Source organism: Hyaena hyaena, unplaced genomic scaffold (genome assembly GCF_003009895.1).
Source record: "Hyaena hyaena isolate Hyena2069 unplaced genomic scaffold, ASM300989v1 scaffold_510, whole genome shotgun sequence".
In the NCBI taxonomy this organism is placed as follows: Eukaryota; Metazoa; Chordata; class Mammalia; order Carnivora; family Hyaenidae; genus Hyaena; species Hyaena hyaena.
The window spans coordinates 835,036-852,451 of NW_024081141.1; the positions used below are offsets into that span (position 1 = coordinate 835,036).

The following is a 17,416-nucleotide window of genomic DNA, read 5'->3' on the forward strand; positions in this document are numbered from 1 at the left end:
CCTCACCCCCCATGACCCCACTGTTACCTTCTGCACTAACATCCTTGCCCCTACATGCCTCACCTCTGCAACAGCTCCATCCTCAGCCCACTCAGGACTTACCACTGTACCCCTGTACTCTCCCCCTCACTGTCTGTGACTCCCCCTCCGCCCCCCCTCCCGTGGCCCACCTTCTTCCCTGGGACAGCACCCTGCCTACCTTGTACCTGACTTTCTTCCAGGATGACCTGTGCGTATGGGAGAGAGAGGTTGAGGATGTGGGAGTAGAGGAGAGAGAAGATTGGGGAAAAGCAGAAGAAGAAAGTGAAAGAAGCTCTAGAGGAAACCACAGGGCCTGTGGGGAAGAAGGGGTCATCACCATGGTAACCCCTGGTTGTGGGGGAAGGGTACAAGGTCTGGTAGCCTGAGGCCCAGAAGAAGCCCACCCCCCCTCCCCCGTCACCTCCCCCCAACCCCATCCCCAGTTGCTCCCCCCAGCGGCTACACTGCTGAGATCCACCTGATGCTGCCTGCGCACCCACTAAGACATAGGCACTTGGCTAGGTGCCTGCCTTTCAGTCCCTGCTGCGCAGAGTGCCCCTTCAGGCAGAGGAGGCGGACCTGTGACAGATCTCACATCCAGTTCCTTCTCAGAGTTCCCTGTGGTCAAGTGTGGGCCGGCCGGGTATTTTCCACATCCCCCTTCTCCATACAGGCTTCATCCTTGCCATTATCGCACTCTCGGACTCCTCTACGCCTTTCCCAGCTTCTACCGCTGTCTTGGCACAGTGGCCTCCCAGTCCCATTCTCTGAACCTGGCCCTGTGTCTCTCTGCAAACTTCCCAGCTGCCTTGACCTTGAAGTTCTCAGCCTCTCCGCTTCTCACCGTGTTACTTCTCAGCCACTGAGTCTATTATCAAGCCCTTAGGTTGTGCCAGGCTCTCTTGTAAGCAATGGTAGGAGTCCCCTCATTTGATTCCCATAACAGTCCTGCATTCCACTTGACAGATGAGAAGAAGCCACAGGAAGGTTAAGTAACTACCTAAGTACCCACTGCGGTAAGTGACAGATCCAGGATTGGAGCTCAGGCAGTTTGGCTCCAGAGCCCATGGAGTTAAGCGTCCACCATGGTACAGTGGGCACTTGGTTTTCAAAATTAGAGCCCATAGCCACGAATTTCCCCCTCATTCCAGTACTTAGTACCTCCATATTTCTTCCTTGCTATCGTGTTCCTGTATGAGGAAGTGGAAGGGTCCCATCGACCCTGGGTTGAAACCTCAGACCAGCTAGTTATTACGATGTGACCTTGGGCAAAGATTTTTATTGCTTACCTCTGAACCTCAACATCTCCCTTTCCTCTTAGCCTCTACATCTGTGAAATTTGGGCTGGGGGTGGGCGGGGGGGATATTAGCATATGGATATGTCATGAGGTGGCTGCGAGGATTAGTTACAATATTGTGATATGCACGGCATGTAATAGGTGCCCAGTAGACAGATGGGCTTCCTTGCTTCCTTTCAGATCCCTGTATTGTCAGCCCCCTTGGCCCAGTTCCACCCCTCTGGGCCCCACCTTCTAGATCAGTTACCCCACCACCCTGAAATCTCCCCCCACCCCACCCCAGGGTGTGTCACTTCCTCCTCTGCAGCCTCCCAGATCAGTACACAAAGGCTGCCGCGAGGCTGGAGGAAGGGCTGCTCTGCACGCACCTGTGAGTACCAGGGCACCAGCCCTCCTGCCTCCTCTCCTTACTAACCCAGCCCCAACCCCTGCTCCCAGCCTACCGGGAAGAGGGCTCTGGGCTCTGACCCCAAGACACCCAGGGTTCAAGTGAGACTTGGGAAAGGCTCTGAAGTCCTTTCTGCATTCCTGAGATATCCTCATCCCTGTTCCCTCCTTCAGCTTGTCAAGCTCTCCCTGCCCCCTCACCCCACCCCTGCCCCCCACCTATCTCTTCTGCATGGGTTTCCCAAAAGCGGGGCTGGAGGGAAGCAGAGAAGGAAGGGGATGTATGACTGCCATCATCTGAGTGCCTGCCATGTGCCACGGATTATGTCACGTAGGTAGGGCTCTCGCAATAGGACTCGCCCGCTGCTATCCCTGCCTAGTGCCTGGTGCTCAGCTCAGATCTGCCAGGGGCGCCTTGGCTATGGAGCCCAGATTCCTGGGAGACTGTGGCGCCATGGCTCAGTTCCCGTCCCTCCTTGGGACACTGAGTGGGCAGCAGAGGATTCCACTGGATTTGGGAGATCTGGATAGGTTGGGACAAGGCTCTGTCTCTCAGGTGCTGAAGGGGGTGTTAGGGTGTTGGAGTCAGGACAGAGTCCAGGAAAATGGGACGACCATGGAGGGAAAGAAGACTGAACTGACTGCCGAGGACCCATCAAGGCAAGAGAAAGGGGAGTAGGTGGACCCATTGGAACTGGTAGGGAGAAGGCACAACTTTTGATGATGATGGTGCTTGGGCTGGAGGCGAGGAAAGTGGCAGACAAACCGAGTCCCGGCCTTTCTTCATCCCTGTTCATAGTGTGGCTGTGGGCAAGTCACTTCTGGCTCTGGGATTCAGGTTTCCATTTGTAAAAAGAGGGGATCGAGCCAGACAGCTCTGCCTCTCTATGGTTAGGATAGGCGGGGGAAAGGAAGTAAAACAAAGAACTGGAAAGACATGGAGAAGAGAAATGCAGCAGAGAGAGGTCATCACATTTTTAATGGGGGGGGTGGGTAGGAGAAAGTGAGGGAGACAGAGAGAGAACTTAACAGAAACAAGTGGCAGGTCATGTATCCCCAAGTAAAAAACGAGGGGACAATTGGGAGAAGGGGGTTGGGGAGCGCTGTCCAGCGGACATGAGTGGGGTTGAGGTCTCTGGTTTGTCCTATCCTGGGGGCCCCACCTGAGATGAGTCAAAACTGGGCTTTCTGCTGCAGCATCTCAGGCCTCCTCGACCACAGGCGTGCAGAGCAAGCAGGCTGAGGTTACACTGAAGCTAAGCCTGAACCCGCCTCGCATGGGGGTGGAGGCCCCAAGACATACATAAACTACCCCTGAGGTCCCAAGAGCAGGACAGCTGACGTCACCCCACCCCTTCCCCAGTCGGAATCTAACTCCAGGCTGGGGAGGATGCAGATGATTTGAGACACGGAGTTAGCTGGCCTTTCTCATACACCCACCACTGATGGGAATATAAACTGGCACAGTTGCTAAGGCGGTTACGTCAGCAATTACTCGCCAATGTTACAAATGATACCTATTTACACAAATCCTCTTCCCAGGATTTATCCTACAGATCTACTTGCACACGTGTGAAACGATAAATCCATGGATTTTCATTGCAGTAGTTTTATCTCTTTATCTTTCTAACTTTATTTCTTTTGAGAGGGGGTTGTAGGCAGAGAGAGAAAGAGCATCCGAAGCGGGCTCAGTGCTGACAGCCCAGAACCCAGTGCGAGGCTGGAATCCATGAACTGTGAGATCACAAGCTGAGCGGAAACCAAAAGTCAGATGCTTAACCAGCTGAGCCACCCAGGCGCCCCCAGCATTAGTTTTAACTGTGAGCAATTAGAAACAATTTCAATCCCCAGGAGAGACTAACCCCCTGCTTTGATACATTCATGCAATGGAAATGTATACCGCTGTGAAAATGAACAAGGAAGTTCTTTATTTTCTTGAGTAGCAGGATTGCCAAGAAAAGTAATTAAAAGAAAAAAAGGGGGCACCTGGTGACTCAGTCGGTTAAGTGTCTGACTCTTGATTTTGGCAGAGGTCATGATCTCATGGTTCATAGATTCGAGCCCTGCATTAGGCTCTGTGATGACAGCACAGAGCTTGCTTGGGATTCTCTCTCTCTCCCTCTCTCTCTGCCCCTTCCCTGCCCATACTCTCTCTCAAAATAAATTTTAAAAACATTAAAAAATTTTTTTAAAGAAAAAAAGGGGTATGTATTCTGGAATTGTGATTGTAGAATTCTGTCATTTGATTCTACCATTTGAAGAGTATATATTTTCACATTAGTTTGTGTATGCAATCTCTCAAAGGATTATCAGCCACAAAAGATAATTAAAAATGATTGTTATTTATTTAGCGTGAGGTATGGAAATAGGAGGAGGAGGAGGAGGATAGGAACGGGAGATTTCTCACTATCCCAATGTTTTGATTTTTGATGTGATAACATGCACATAAAATTGATCATTTAAACCGTTTTTAAGTGTACAGTTCAGTGGCATTAAGCACATTTACGATGTTGTGCGACCATCACCACCATCTAGTTCCAGAACTTTTTCATTCCAAAGGAAACTGCCTATCAAGACGTGATTCCTTATCCTCCCCAATCCCCGGCACCCACTTTCTGTCTCTGTGGATTGGTGGAGTCAGAATACTTGACACAGGGGCGCCTGGGTGGCTTAGTCGGTTAAGCGTCCGACTTTCGCTTGGGTCATGATCTCGCGGGTCGTGGGTTCGAGCCCCGCGTCGGGCTCTGTGCTGACTGCCAGCTCAGAGCCTGGAGCCTGTTTCAGAGTCTGTGACTCCCTCTCTCTCTGACCCTCCCCCGCTCACGCTGTCTCTCTCTCTCTGTCTCTCCTAGAAATAAATAAAACATTAAAAAAAATTAAAAAAATAAAAGAATACTTCACACAAATGGATTCCGACAATAAGTGGTCTTTTGTGACCAGTTTCGCTCACTTGTGTTCCTAGTGTTTTCAAGGTTCATCGATGTTTTAGCCGGAATCAGCACTAAATCACTCCTTTTTAGGGCCACATTTCACCGCACAGATAGATCACATTTTGTTTATCCATTCGTCAGTTGATGGACGTTTGCGCTGTTTCTACCTTTAGGCTACTGTGAATAATACTGCTCTGAACATTCATGTACAAGCTTTTGTTTTAACTTACTGAGGAATTATCAAGCTGTTTCCCACAATGCCGTGCCACCAGCAGTGTATAATAGTTCTGTTTTGTCCACATCCTCTCCATCACTTTTTTTTTTTTTAATTTATTATAGCCATTCTGCTGGGGGTAAAGTGGTATCTCACTGTGGTATGTGATTTGCATTTCCTTGATGACTAATGGCGTTGAACATCTTTTTATGTGCTTGTTGCTTATTTGTCTATCTGCTTCAAAGAAATGTCTATTTAAGTCCTTAGCTATTTAAAAACTGGGTGGTTTCCCTTTTTGTTGTCATGCTGTAAAAGTTCTCGACATCTCTGGATACTTACCAGATATATGATTTGTAAATAGTTCCTCCCTTTCTGTAGCCTGTCTTTTCGTAGTGCTCTTTGATTCGCAAGACTTTTATATTTTTATGAAGTCCAGTTTATCTATTTTTTCTTTTGTTGCTTGTGCTTTTGATGTCATAGCTAAGAATCCATTGTGAATTCCAAGATCACAAAGATTTACCTTCACATTTTCTTCTAAGAGTTTATGGTTCAAGGGCTTACATTTAGGTCTTTGATCCATTTTCAGTTAATTTTTGTATATGTTGTGAGGCAGGGATAGAACTTCATTCTTTTACATGTGGATATCTAATTCTCCTAGCACCATTTGCTAGAGACTGTTCATTCCCCATAAAATAACTTGGCATCCTTGTTGAAAATCAATTGGCTGTAAATGCATGGATTTATTTCTGGACTCTCAATTCTATTTCATTGATCTATATGGCTCTCCTTATGCCAGTATCACATTGTCTTGGTCACTATAACTTTCTAGTGAGTTTTGACAGTGAGAAGTGTGAGTCCTCCCATTTCATTCAAGATTGTTTTGGGGCGCCTGGGTGCCTTAGTCGGTTAAGCGTCCGACTTTCGCTTAGGTCGTGATCTCGCGGTTCGTGGGTTCGAGCCCCGCCTCGGGCTCTGTGCTGACTGCCAGCTCAGAGCCTGGAGCCTGTTTCAGAGTCTGTGACTCCCTCTCTCTCTGACCCTCCCCTGCTCACGCTGTCTCTCTCTCCTAGAAATAAATAAGACATTAAAAAAATTAAAAAAAAAGATTGTTTTAATATTTTTAATGTTTATTTATTTTGAGAGAGAGAAAGAGAGAGTGGGGGAGGGGCAGAGAGAGAGGGAGACACAGAATCTGAAGTAGGCTTCAGGCTCTGAGCTGTCAGCACAGAGCCCGACAAGGGGCTTGAGCTCATGAGCTGTGAGATCATAACCTGAGCCAAAGTTGGAAGCTTAATCGACTGAGCCACCCAGGTGCCTCTCAAGATTGTTTTAGAAAAAAAAGAGATGAAGATTGTTTTGGCTGTTGATGGTCCCATGCAATTACACATAATTAAAAAAATTTTTTTGAGGGGCACCTGGGTGGCCCAGTCGGTTGAACGTCCGACTTCAGTTCAGATCATGAGCTTGCGACTCATGAGTTCGAGCCCCGCGTTGAGTTCTTGTGCTGATAGCTCAGAGCCTGGAGCCTGCTTTGGATTCTGTCTTTCCCTCTCTCTCTGTTCCTCCCCTGCTCACACTCTGGCTCTCTCTCTCTCTCTCTCTCAAAAATAAAGATTAAAGAAATAAATTAAAATAAACTTTTTAATGTTTATTTATTTTTGAGAGAGACAGACAGAGAGAGAGACACAAAGAATCTGAAACAGGCTCCAGGGTCTAAGCTGTCAGCACAGAGCCCGACGCAGGGCTCGAACTCACAAACTCCGAGATCATGCCCTGAACTGAGCCATCCAGACACCCCACAATTCCATATAATTGAATGAATCATATAATTAATCCGTATAGGATCAGTTTTCCCACCTCTAAAAAAAGGCCATTGTGATTTAACTTTTTGAATTTTGAAGCATGGTTATGGATTTATTTAATTAATACATTTTTAAAAATCAGAAATTTGCCTACTCTTCCCTAGAGGTCATTCCAGGAATTACCATGCCTTCAGGTTCTTTCTCTTCTCTCTCTTTTTAAAAAACATTTTTAAATGTTTATTTTTGAGAGAAAGAGTGTGAGCAAGAGAGGGAGGGCAGAGAGAGAGAGAGAGACAGAATCTGAAACAGGCTCCAGGCTCTGTGCTGACAGAACCACAAACCACGAGATTGCGACCTGAGCGGAAGTTGGATGCTACCAACTGAGCCACCCAGGTGCTCCTCTTTCTCCAGTCTGTATTTGCTTTGTGCAAAGTATAGGAAAGAGAAAGTCTTGCCAACCGTGGCCTGCCTTCCTCCGTTATCCCAGACCTTTAGAAAGTTTTCTTATGGTTTAATCTGTATTCCTCTTGCTACCATGTCGGCTACCCTTCCCTGCCTCTTTCATGCACTTCATCAGCTCCAGCCTTCCTTCCTCTCATTCCTATTCCCAGATTTTTCCTCCTTTGTTTATAGCCCTTGACCCTCCTCTTTCCTTCCTTTCTTCCTTTCTTTCTTTCTTTCTTTCTTTCTTTCTTTCTTTCTTTCTTTCTTTCTTTCTTTCTTTCTTTCTCTTTCTTCCTTCCTTCCTTCCTTCCTTCCTTCCTTCCTTCCTTCCTTCCTTCCTTCCTTCCTTTCTTTCTAATTTTTTAATGTTTTATTTATTTCTGAGAGAGAGTGTGAGCAGGGGAGGGTCAGAGACAGAGGGAGACACAGAATCTGAACACAGGCTCCAGGCTCTGAGCTGTCAGCACAGAGCCCGACGCGGGGCTCGAACCCACGAACTGTGAGATCGTGACCTGAGCCAAAGTTGGATGCTCAACCAACTGAGCCGCCCAGGTGTCCCCTCCTCCTTTATTTAGAATCCAAGATTATTAAAGCTGTCAGGACTGTCAGATTATTTATTCAACTCTCTCTCTTTACAGATGTGGAAACTAAGGTCCAGAGAAAAAGTCTGACTTGCTGTACAGCCAGTGAGAGACTGAAGCAGGACCAGAGCCTGGTCTGTTTGCTGTTCAGTTCTGTTTCCACAGTGGCCTGAAATCTTGGTGAACAGACCTGGCTGGATGTAGGCCTTAGTGCTTCCAGGCCTAGTCCCCAGACTCTTGTTAAGCCATCTTGCCCACCTTGGCCCTAGTGAAGCCTGCACACAGGAGGGACAGGGCTTCTCCGAGGCTCCTATCCAGGCCTGGTACCTGCCCTTTCCCGACATTTTGAAGAAACTGCTGAATTCACAGGGGCAAGGGAAACTATGAGGGGAGATGAAGATTTGGAGTAGAGGGTTTTTTTTTTTTTCTCCCTAAAGTGAGCTCTACGCCCAGGCTTGGGTTTGAATTCATGACTCCAAGATCAAGAGTCATGCTCTATCAAGTAAGCCAGCGAGGCACCCCTGGGGTAGAGTTTTGAGAGTAACAACCACAGACTTATTTTATTAAAAAAATGTTTACTTATTTTTGAGAGAGACAGAGAGACAGAGAGAGAGAGAGCAAGTGGGGGAAGGGCAGAGAAAGGGGGACAGCGGATCCTAAGCAGGCTCCAAGCTGACTCACAAACCGGGAGATCATGACCTGAACCGAAGTCAGACGTTCAACCCACTGAGTCATACAGGTGCCCCAACCACAGACTAATTTTAGAGGACTGAGAACCTGGAGGGCCTCCCTAAGGACCCATATGTCCCCCTTTATATCCTATTACAGGCCATGGTAGCTTTATCAATGGTCCTTGTTTTCCTGCTGGCTCTGAACAGAGGGGAGAGTGAGTTGGATGCCAAGATCTCATCCTCAGAGAAGGGCACAGAATGGGGGGGTCCTGACCTGTCCCTGCCGGAGTCCTGCCAGCCAGCGCCCACCTGCCAGAAATGCATCCTCTCACACCCAAGCTGTGCCTGGTGCAAGCAACTGGTAAAGATGGGCCTGTGGCCTCTGAGCCCTGTGTACGTGTATGTGCAGAATGGAAACGTGTGTGATTGTGTGGTTTTCTGGGTACACGCTGCAGTCCCGTGTGTGACTGATTTTGTGCATGTAGGACTCCCGCATGTGATTGTGTGTGTGTGCATGCGTGCATACACAAGCATGCAAGTTTCCTGTGTGTGTATGTTTATGTACCTGTGCATTCGTGTATATACGGACAAGACTTGTAACCACAAATTTGGAGGAAGTGTGTCCTTGCTTGTGTACAGGGAGGGGGACCTGTGGTACGTGTACACATGTGAGGAAGTGTGTGTGTCAGCCTGGGCTCCCATAACAAAACTGGGTGGCTTAAGCATCAGGAATTTATTTCTCATCGTTCTGGAGGCTGGGAGTCCAAGACCAACATGTCAGCCAATTTGGTTTCTGGTGAGAACCCTCTTCCTGGCTTGCAGGCAGGCTGTAGACAAGCTCTCTGGTGCCTCTTAGAAGGGCATCCATCCCATCATGAGGGTTCTACCCTCGTGATCTCATCCAACCCTAATTTCTTCTCAAAGGCTCCATCTCCAAATGCCATCACACTGGGGGTTTGTCCTTAGCAGAAAGTGTGTGACTGGGTTTCTGAGTCTGTGTTGGGGGTGTGTGTGCCTAATAATGTTCCTAAGGTATGTAGCAGCCTGTGGCTGGGAGAGTAGGAGGGAAGGAGTTAGAAGTGTGTACACTTGGGGGGAAAGGCTTGATCTACCTAAGTAGCCAAGAAGGATGCTGGCGGGTGGGTGTCTCCCTGGAAGGTCAGACAAGGCTGTTCTTTGTTTATGCCTTAAAGAGCCAGGGCTCATGGAGTGACAGAGCATGGCAGGTGCCTGAGTTGGGGGCGCTGGTGGGAACCGAACTGTCTTAAGGGAAGAGGGAGGGTTAGATGAGAGATGAGGGCAAACTCACCAGAAGGAGAGGGCACAGCCACACAGGGGGAGCTGAGGCTGATCCAGCCCAAGAGGAAGGCCCATAGTGAATCTGGGAGGGCCAGTACAGAAGAGACTCAGAGTCAGCATGAGGCCGAGAGCAGAGGTGCCAGGCAGCGGCTTTGGGGACAGTCAGATAATGTGTCTGCCTCCTTCCATCTCTGGACCCGAGTCTGGTACCAGGGCCAGTTGAGAAGCCACTGTAACCATTTCCTTCCTCAGTCACTCCCCAGCCAGTCCCTGGGGTGCTAGCCACACTGGGGGGAAGGGCTGTCTCCTCTTCTGTCCCTGTCCTTCCCCTTCCCAGGAACTTATCCTGGGTCTCAGCCTGACACCCTTCCCTCTTCGGCCTAAGCATGCAGGGGAGGTTGGACTAGGAGGCCAGGCTCCTCTTTTTCTTGTGGTAGTGAGGTCCCTGAGATCGCAACAGGAAGTCTGTGGCCCCAGGGGGAGGAGAAGGGTAGGTGGCTAAGGAAAGGGGGTTATCTAGATAAGGGGGGGAGGGGGGTGCTAGAGGAAGCGGGCTCTGACAAGGAAGACAGGACAAGGTGGCTGTTGGGGGGACAGGGAAGGGAGGGCATCGGAGGGGCTCAGGGAACTGGCCGCGAGGGGAGGGTTAGGAGCAGCCGGGATCCAGGGGCGGGAAGGTCTGGGAGCAGGGCTGGGGGTGGTGGTGCGTGGGGGAATGGGGTCCCCAACGCTCCTCCCCTCGGGCGCAGAACTTCACCGCGTCGGGGAAGGCAGAGGAGCAGCGCTGTGGCCAGCGACAGGAGCTGCTGGCCCAGGGCTGCCCCCCGGGGGAGCTGGAGGAGCCCCGTGGCTGGCTGGAGGTGCTTCAGGACCAGCCACTCAGCCAGGGTGACCGCGGCGAGGGGGCCACCCAGCTGGCGCCGCAGCAGGTCCGGGTCACGCTGCGGCCGGGTAAGTCAGGGGGCGGCGGGGCGGGGCCTGAGGAGGTCCGGGTTGGGGGTTGGGATTCGGTCAGGCTCGCGGACCCGCCCTCCTCCCCCTCCCCCAGGGGAGCCCCAGCAGCTCCGCGTGCGCTTCCTCCGGGCTGAGGGCTACCCCGTCGACCTGTACTACCTTATGGATCTGAGCTACTCCATGAAGGACGACCTGGAGCGCGTGCGCCAGCTTGGGCAAGACCTGCTGGTGGGGCTGCAGAAGGTCACCCATTCCGTGCGCATCGGTGAGCACGACCGCACCCCCACCCTGCCGGCCCTCAGCCTCCACCTGCAAAAGCCGCTTCTGCCTCTGCCAATGGCCTGGGCACACAGGGGCCCCGCCTGCCCTCTCCCAGTTCTTAACAGACCTGGCCAGGGCAGGTTTCTGGCGTCTCTCTCCCAGAACATCCATCGTCTAGGACAGAACGGGAGGGCACTTAAGAGACTATAGGTGGGGTAACTGAGGCCCAGAGTCTGGCCAGACTGTTATCAGACAGCTCCCAGGGGTCACACAGCACACTCTGGACCTAATAGCCCAGATATGCCCTGATGCCACTGTCTCAGCCCTGTGTCTCTCGGAAAAGGTCTAAATGTCCCTGTCCCTGGCTGTGCCTTCCACACTCACATCTGCCCTGTTCAAGATCCCCTCCTGTGCCTCATGCTGCTACTACCCTCTCCTTCTTCCTGGGGAGGTCCTGCCTGACCCCTACTGTGTCCTCCTCTTAATCTCCTCCACCCCCCATACCCCACCCCCACCCCCCCGCCCTGCTCCGAGTCAGCGGTCTAACCCCTTTGCACCTGCCAGGTACTCAGTCCCTGTGCTCTAGGAGCACCGGCTCTCATGGTCTCCTCTACTCCTCTGTGACTGTCTCTCTCTCACCTCCCACTTCCCATGGACCTCTGCCTTCTGAGTCCTGGGCAGCAGCCCTTCTACCCTGCTGCTGGCCAGTGACTTCGGGCACAGCCTTCATGAATCCCCCCTCTCCCAGGCTTTGGTTCCTTCGTGGACAAAACGGTGCTGCCCTTCGTGAGCACAGTGCCCTCCAAACTTCGCCACCCCTGTCCCACCCGGCTGGAGCGCTGCCAGCCGCCGTTCAGTTTTCACCACGTGCTGTCCCTGACCTCGGATGCTAAGGCCTTCGAGCGGGAGGTGGGACGCCAGAGCGTGTCTGGAAACCTGGACTCCCCTGAAGGTGGCTTTGATGCCATTCTGCAGGCTGCACTCTGCCAGGTGAGGAGGAGGGGAAGGGAGCTGAGTATGAAGAGCCCTTTGGGGCCAAGACCACCACCTAGGGTCATGCAGTGCCTGGTTCTAGGGGTGCCGTTTGTACCATAGTCACTGAAGTTTGCATATTTATTTTAATAATTTCCTGGTGGATTGGAGTAAAATATCTTAAGGAAGAGGCATGTTTTTCTAATTCATAAGAGGCCTCCACTAGAAGCAGCCCTGTCTGGGGGATTGGGGAGAAGCAGGGAGCCGGAGCTGGAGGGGGGGCTGGAGGGGTCGGGTGGTGGGGGGAGGGAGACAGACACTGACTCAGATTGAGGCTGGCAAATCCTTGGCTCATAGAGCCCAGGTGCATAGCCTACCTCCACCCCCCAATCCCAGGAGCAGATTGGCTGGAGAAATGTGTCCAGACTGCTGGTGTTCACTTCCGATGACACATTCCACACAGCTGGGGATGGGAAGTTGGGTGGCATTTTCATGCCCAGCGATGGGCACTGCCACTTGGACAGTAATGGCGTCTATAGTCGGAGCCCAGAGTTTGTGAGTCCCCACCCTTGCTCCAACCCTCCCCATCTGAGCCACGCCTCCTCTACTTCCTGACCCCCTCCCCAACCTCGTTGTCCTTACCAGTGAGCACCCTGCCTGCTCCTCCAGCAGCTCCTCTCTCCATGTGCCCCCCCTGCTCAGACAGAACCCCGTGTCACCCCATTCCCTAGCCCCTCCCTCTGCCTTCCTGAGCCTCCAGGGTTCCTCTAGCTGGTGGAACCCTGGTTCCTGGATTTCCTGGGCTGAGGGCACCTCGGATGTCGTGGGGGAGACTTGTGCTCACGCTGTCCCTGCTCCCTGGCCAGGACTACCCCTCTGTGGGTCAGGTAGCCCAGGCCCTCTCTGCAGCAAACATCCAGCCCATCTTTGCCGTCACCAGTGCCACATTGCCTGTCTACCAGGTGAGAGCTGGCTGAATGCCAGACCTTCCTGCTTCGAGCCTTCCCCCCCAATACACCCTCCTTCCAGACCCCTAGAAGCCCATTTCCCTTGAGCTGTGATCCACTATTTCCCTGAACTCAGGAGCTGAGTAAACTGATTCCTAAGTCTGCAGTGGGGGAGTTGAGTGAGGACTCCAGCAACGTGGTGCAGCTCATCATGGATGCCTATAATGTGAGGGGCTGGGACTGGGGAGGGGCGGGTGGGGGGGGGGAGCATGGAGAGGGCAGGCACTGGAAAGGGGGCTCAGGGAGAGCAGCAGAACTAAGAGAGACCAGTCACTTTTTGGTGTGCCACTCCACAGCAACCACCTACAGTTTGCCTGTGGCTGTCATTCGTAGTTCACTCGCTCAGTCTTACATTCTTAAATCTGAAACGTCTGGTTTGGACCAAGCATGGAGCCCTGCTCTGGGCAAGGAAGGGAAGGAACATTCACTGAGCTGGTATTTCATACCAACCATTGTTCACCGTCTCAGTTAACTCCGCTAAACCCGTTTGCTAACTAGTATCATCCCTATTTTGTAGGTGGGGATACAGACAGGGGCCTAAATGACTTGCCCAAGGTCACATAGATGGAAGGGCTGGCCTTCTTGCCCCAATCAGTCTGTACATAAAGAATGTGACATCTAGAGCCTACTTTCACTAAACTTACAAATAACTCAGAGATATTTTTCATAGGAATCACAGAGTTTTACAGATAGAAGGAACCATGAAGATCCTTAAGTTGCTTCTTGGGTTTCAGTCCTATCTCTGTAACCACACTAGAGGCTTTGTAGGACAGGAACCACCATGTCCTGAACCAACGTTGAGAAAATTTCCCAGGGCAAACTCAATTTAAAGACTCTGCCCTTTATGCACCCAGGTTATAGGTCCTCATTTGGGGTTTGAGAAGCAGCCACTGCACCTTGAGAGGGCTGGGACCCCCCCCACCCCCCTCGCTTCCTCCCAGTGTGGCCCTTGCTGCAGCCGCACTGAAATGCTGCCCCAGAGGCCTCTGGCTCCTGTGTGGTGCACCCGAAGTCTTCACGGTGCCCTTCTTGCAGACTTCCCTCTTGACCGGGCAGAATGCAAGGGCTCCCCTCCACAGCAGGCAGAGGGCAGGTCATGGCAGAAGTTGGAAAGGCTGGAGAGGACACGAGGTGGGGTTTGGAGTTCTGCCTTCACGTGGTTAACCCCCCCCCCCACTCTTCCACAGAGCCTGTCATCCACTGTGACCCTTGAACACTCTCCACTCCCTCCTGGGGTCCACGTCTCTTATGAATCTCAGTGTGGGGATCCTGAGAAGAGGGAGCGTAAGGCTGGGGACCGGGGCCAGTGCAACCAGGTCCGAATCAACCAGACGGTGAGAGCCAGCCAAGATAGGCAGAAGGAAGGAAGTGGGGGTGGGGGGGGGTGGGAAATTGAAGCAGGCAGGAAAAGATGGGGGGCAGGCACAGAGAACAATGCAAAAGCTTGTGGTAGTTCTCCATCCATCCTTCCTAAAAGGGTTTAATGAGCAGCTTCCTCCAGCAGGTTTCTAAGAGATGGGTGTTAGCATGAGCCTGTTCCTTACTTTCCTAAGGAATAGGTTTCTGGAACATCAGTGGGTTTGGTGGGCACATGTGAGGATGCAGGATCTCAAGTCTGATTTCTGCCCATGCTGTCCTCAGGTGAATTTTTTGGTTACTCTCCGAGCTACTCACTGCCTCTCAGAGCCCTATCTCCTGAGGCTCCGAGCCCTCGGCTTCTCAGAGGAGCTGACTGTGGAGCTGCACACACTGTGCGACTGTAACTGCAGTGACACCCAGCCCCGGGCTCCCTACTGCAGTGATGGCCAGGGGCTGCTGCAATGCGGGGTGTGCAGGTGAGGATTCCTGCCTCCTTTCACCCGTAGGGCTGTCCACACGTGACCAGCCCGGGTATCCCCCTCTACCTTCTGCCCTCCCATGGGCATCTCCAGACATCCCCAAATGCCACCTTCGTTTTCATCTGCAGCTTCCCAGATATGCCAAGACACGCGCCCCCCGCCCCCCCCCCCCAACTCACTCTGCTTTTACTCCTTGGTGCTCAACTATACACTGGCATCCCTTCAGCCACTCATCTCTCTCCACCTCTTTTGGGATCTGAGGTGTAGAGGATCCTGGGAAAGATAGATCAAGGGATGGTTGAATTCTCCGACCCACCTTTCCCTCCTCTGGCTCTGCCTGACTCTGGCTCTGCCTTTCTCTCCCAGCTGTAACTCCGGCCGTCTGGGTCGACTCTGTGAATGCTCTGAGGCTGAACTGTCCTCCCCAGATCTGGAATCTGGGTGCCGGGCCCCCAATGGGACAGGGCCCTTGTGCAGCGGGAAGGGACGGTGTCAGTGTGGACGCTGCAGCTGCAGTGGACAGAGCTCCGGGCCTCTGTGCGAGTGTGATGATGCCAGCTGTGAGCGACATGAGGGCATCCTCTGTGGAGGTACCTGCAGACTTTGGGAGAAGGGTGGGGTCAGAGTGGCTCCCAAGGGTATTTAGGCTCTGGGAACTTCACGGCACCAAGGGCAAGCATCGGACTCTGGGGTAGGAGCTGGCGGTGTCCAGCACACTTGAGAACGGGGCGCACAGGAACACTTCAGCTCTAGGCAGCCTGTGGTGGCATTTGATGTCCATTGTGAGGGGCATGGTTGTCACCCTGTGCATGATTCTGTCCCAGGCTTTGGCCGCTGCCGTTGTGGAGCCTGTCATTGTTATGCCAATCGCACGGGCAGAGCATGTGAGTGCAGCAAGGATACGGACAGCTGTGTCAGTGCTGAGGGAGGGATCTGCAGCGGGCACGGACACTGCACGTGCAACCGCTGCCAGTGCCAGAACGGCTACTACGGCGCCCTATGTGAGCAGTGCCCAGGCTGCAAGACGTCATGCGAGAGACACAGGTGAGGCCACGGGTCTTACAGCTTGGGAACAGGGGCACAGCAGGGCCGGCTGAGCCACTCCCATCAGCTCGCCTCCCTCTGCCGTGTGGTGTGGGGGGCACAGCTGGCCTCTTGGTGTCTACTGGACAGGGACTGTGCAGAGTGTGGGGCCTTTGGGACTGGTCCCCTGGCCGCCAACTGCAGCGTTGCTTGTGCCAACGCCAACGTGACTCTGGATTTGGCCCCTATCCCGGATGATGGCTGGTGCAGAGAGAGGACCCTGGACAACCAGCTCTTCTTCTTCCTGGTGGAGGAGGAAGCCAGAGGCAGGGTCATACTGCGAGTGAGACCCCAAGAGAGTAAGTGGGCAGGGATGCTGTGGACATGCCAAAGGGAGCCCTGGAAGTCTGATAGGTACGGCCTCAGAACTCTGGGCTTGGGCAGGTGAAGACAGTGGGAAACTGGGTGCGGGCTGAAGTAGAGCAGGGAGTCCAGGCAAAAGCACAGGTGATGGACCAAGTGGGCAAGGCTAAAGCCCTGGGCACTGCAAAGATAACCTCGGGCCCTGCCGGGTTCCCTTTGTTTTCAATGACAGGCAGGGCCAGGGAGGCCAGACACCTCGTGGGCAACCGTTGATCAACCCCATGCCCCAGCCCCCAGAAGCCTGTGTTGTTTCTTCCCTACAGAAGGAGCAAATCACACCCTGGCCATCGTGCTGGGCTGTGTGGGGGGCATCGTGGCAGTGGGACTGGGGCTGGTCCTGGCTTACCGGCTTTCTGTGGAAATCTATGATCGCCAAGAATATAACCGCTTTGAGAAGGAGCGGCAGCAGCTCAACTGGAAGCAGGTGGGGAGACTGCCTCCTACCCCGCTGGGCTGGGTTTTGCTTGATTTCCCTGGTTAAGACCTCTGGTCTCCACCTCCTTGCTCCACCCCTCTGCCAACTTCCATCAGCTCTGGGGGTGCCGCTCAAATTCTAGGCTGGCCACTTAGGACTAGGTAAAGGAGTAGTGCTGGGGCTTTTCCTCATCATTTCCCATCTCCTTCCTCAGGACAGCAATCCTCTCTACAGAAGTGCCATCACGACCACAGTCAATCCCCGCTTTCAGGGGGCCCCAAGTCCCTTGCTCTGAATGGGGAAGAGGAACACTCATCCCAGGACTCTTCTATTTTCTCTCAGCTGCCCGGTAGGGCACTGCTGAGGAAGGGCCACCACCTACTTCCTGCTCAACGACAGTCGAGGGCGGCCTCTTGCTGCAACCGTGCTTCCCTACCTCACGAGGAGTGTGGGGCTAGCCCCCTGCTCCCTGTAGATAATAAAGGGTCTTACCTCAGACCACAGCTGTCCTCCTGCTTCACCAAGGCCAAAGCAGGCTGTGGAGCCTGGGCCTCAGGAAAACTCATTCGTTGCTCCCCCTCCACCTGAGGGTAGGGAGGGGCTCTTAGCCTGGTGTACAGATTTAGGAAGTGGCTGCCCAGGGAAGCAGCTGGTCAGGGTGGGCTAGTGAACCCTCAGGTCATGCATTTGTAGGAGGACCACAGAACCACACTTGGAGAACCACAGCTGGTACCCGACCTTATTCGGTTCTGCTGTACGTGTTTTTTTCTCTCATTCAGAAGCGATATCCTGTTTTTACTTCTACTTGTTGCTCCTGTGGAGGAAGAGTTTTACATGGTGGTTTCCAGGATGCAGGACATCTGGGGTGCTTATATG

The 17,416-nt window shown here is 52.7% G+C and overlaps 1 protein-coding gene across 3 annotated transcripts; it reads left to right on the forward strand.

The window, feature by feature from the left end:
- The first annotated feature begins 1,628 nt into the window (after positions 1-1,628).
- Positions 1,629-17,038, forward strand: ITGB7 (integrin subunit beta 7). Of its 3 annotated transcripts, none has more exons than XM_039255041.1 (16): positions 1,652-1,689; positions 7,735-7,811; positions 8,506-8,709; positions 10,397-10,598; positions 10,696-10,866; positions 11,611-11,852; positions 12,231-12,389; positions 12,701-12,796; positions 12,918-13,007; positions 14,029-14,175; positions 14,483-14,676; positions 15,046-15,269; positions 15,504-15,723; positions 15,853-16,061; positions 16,389-16,549; positions 16,755-17,038. In XM_039255041.1, the coding sequence occupies exons 3-16, from the start codon at positions 8,509-8,511 to the stop codon at positions 16,833-16,835; spliced, it is 2,397 nt and encodes a 798-aa protein (XP_039110972.1). In that variant the 5' UTR covers positions 1,652-1,689; positions 7,735-7,811; positions 8,506-8,508; the 3' UTR covers positions 16,836-17,038. The 3 variants fall into 3 exon arrangements, with proteins under 3 accessions (XP_039110971.1, XP_039110972.1, XP_039110973.1); XM_039255042.1 differs by having other exon boundaries at positions 7,735-7,782; XM_039255040.1 differs by lacking the exon at positions 7,735-7,811 and having other exon boundaries at positions 1,629-1,689.
- Positions 17,039-17,416: the final 378 nt, after the last annotated feature.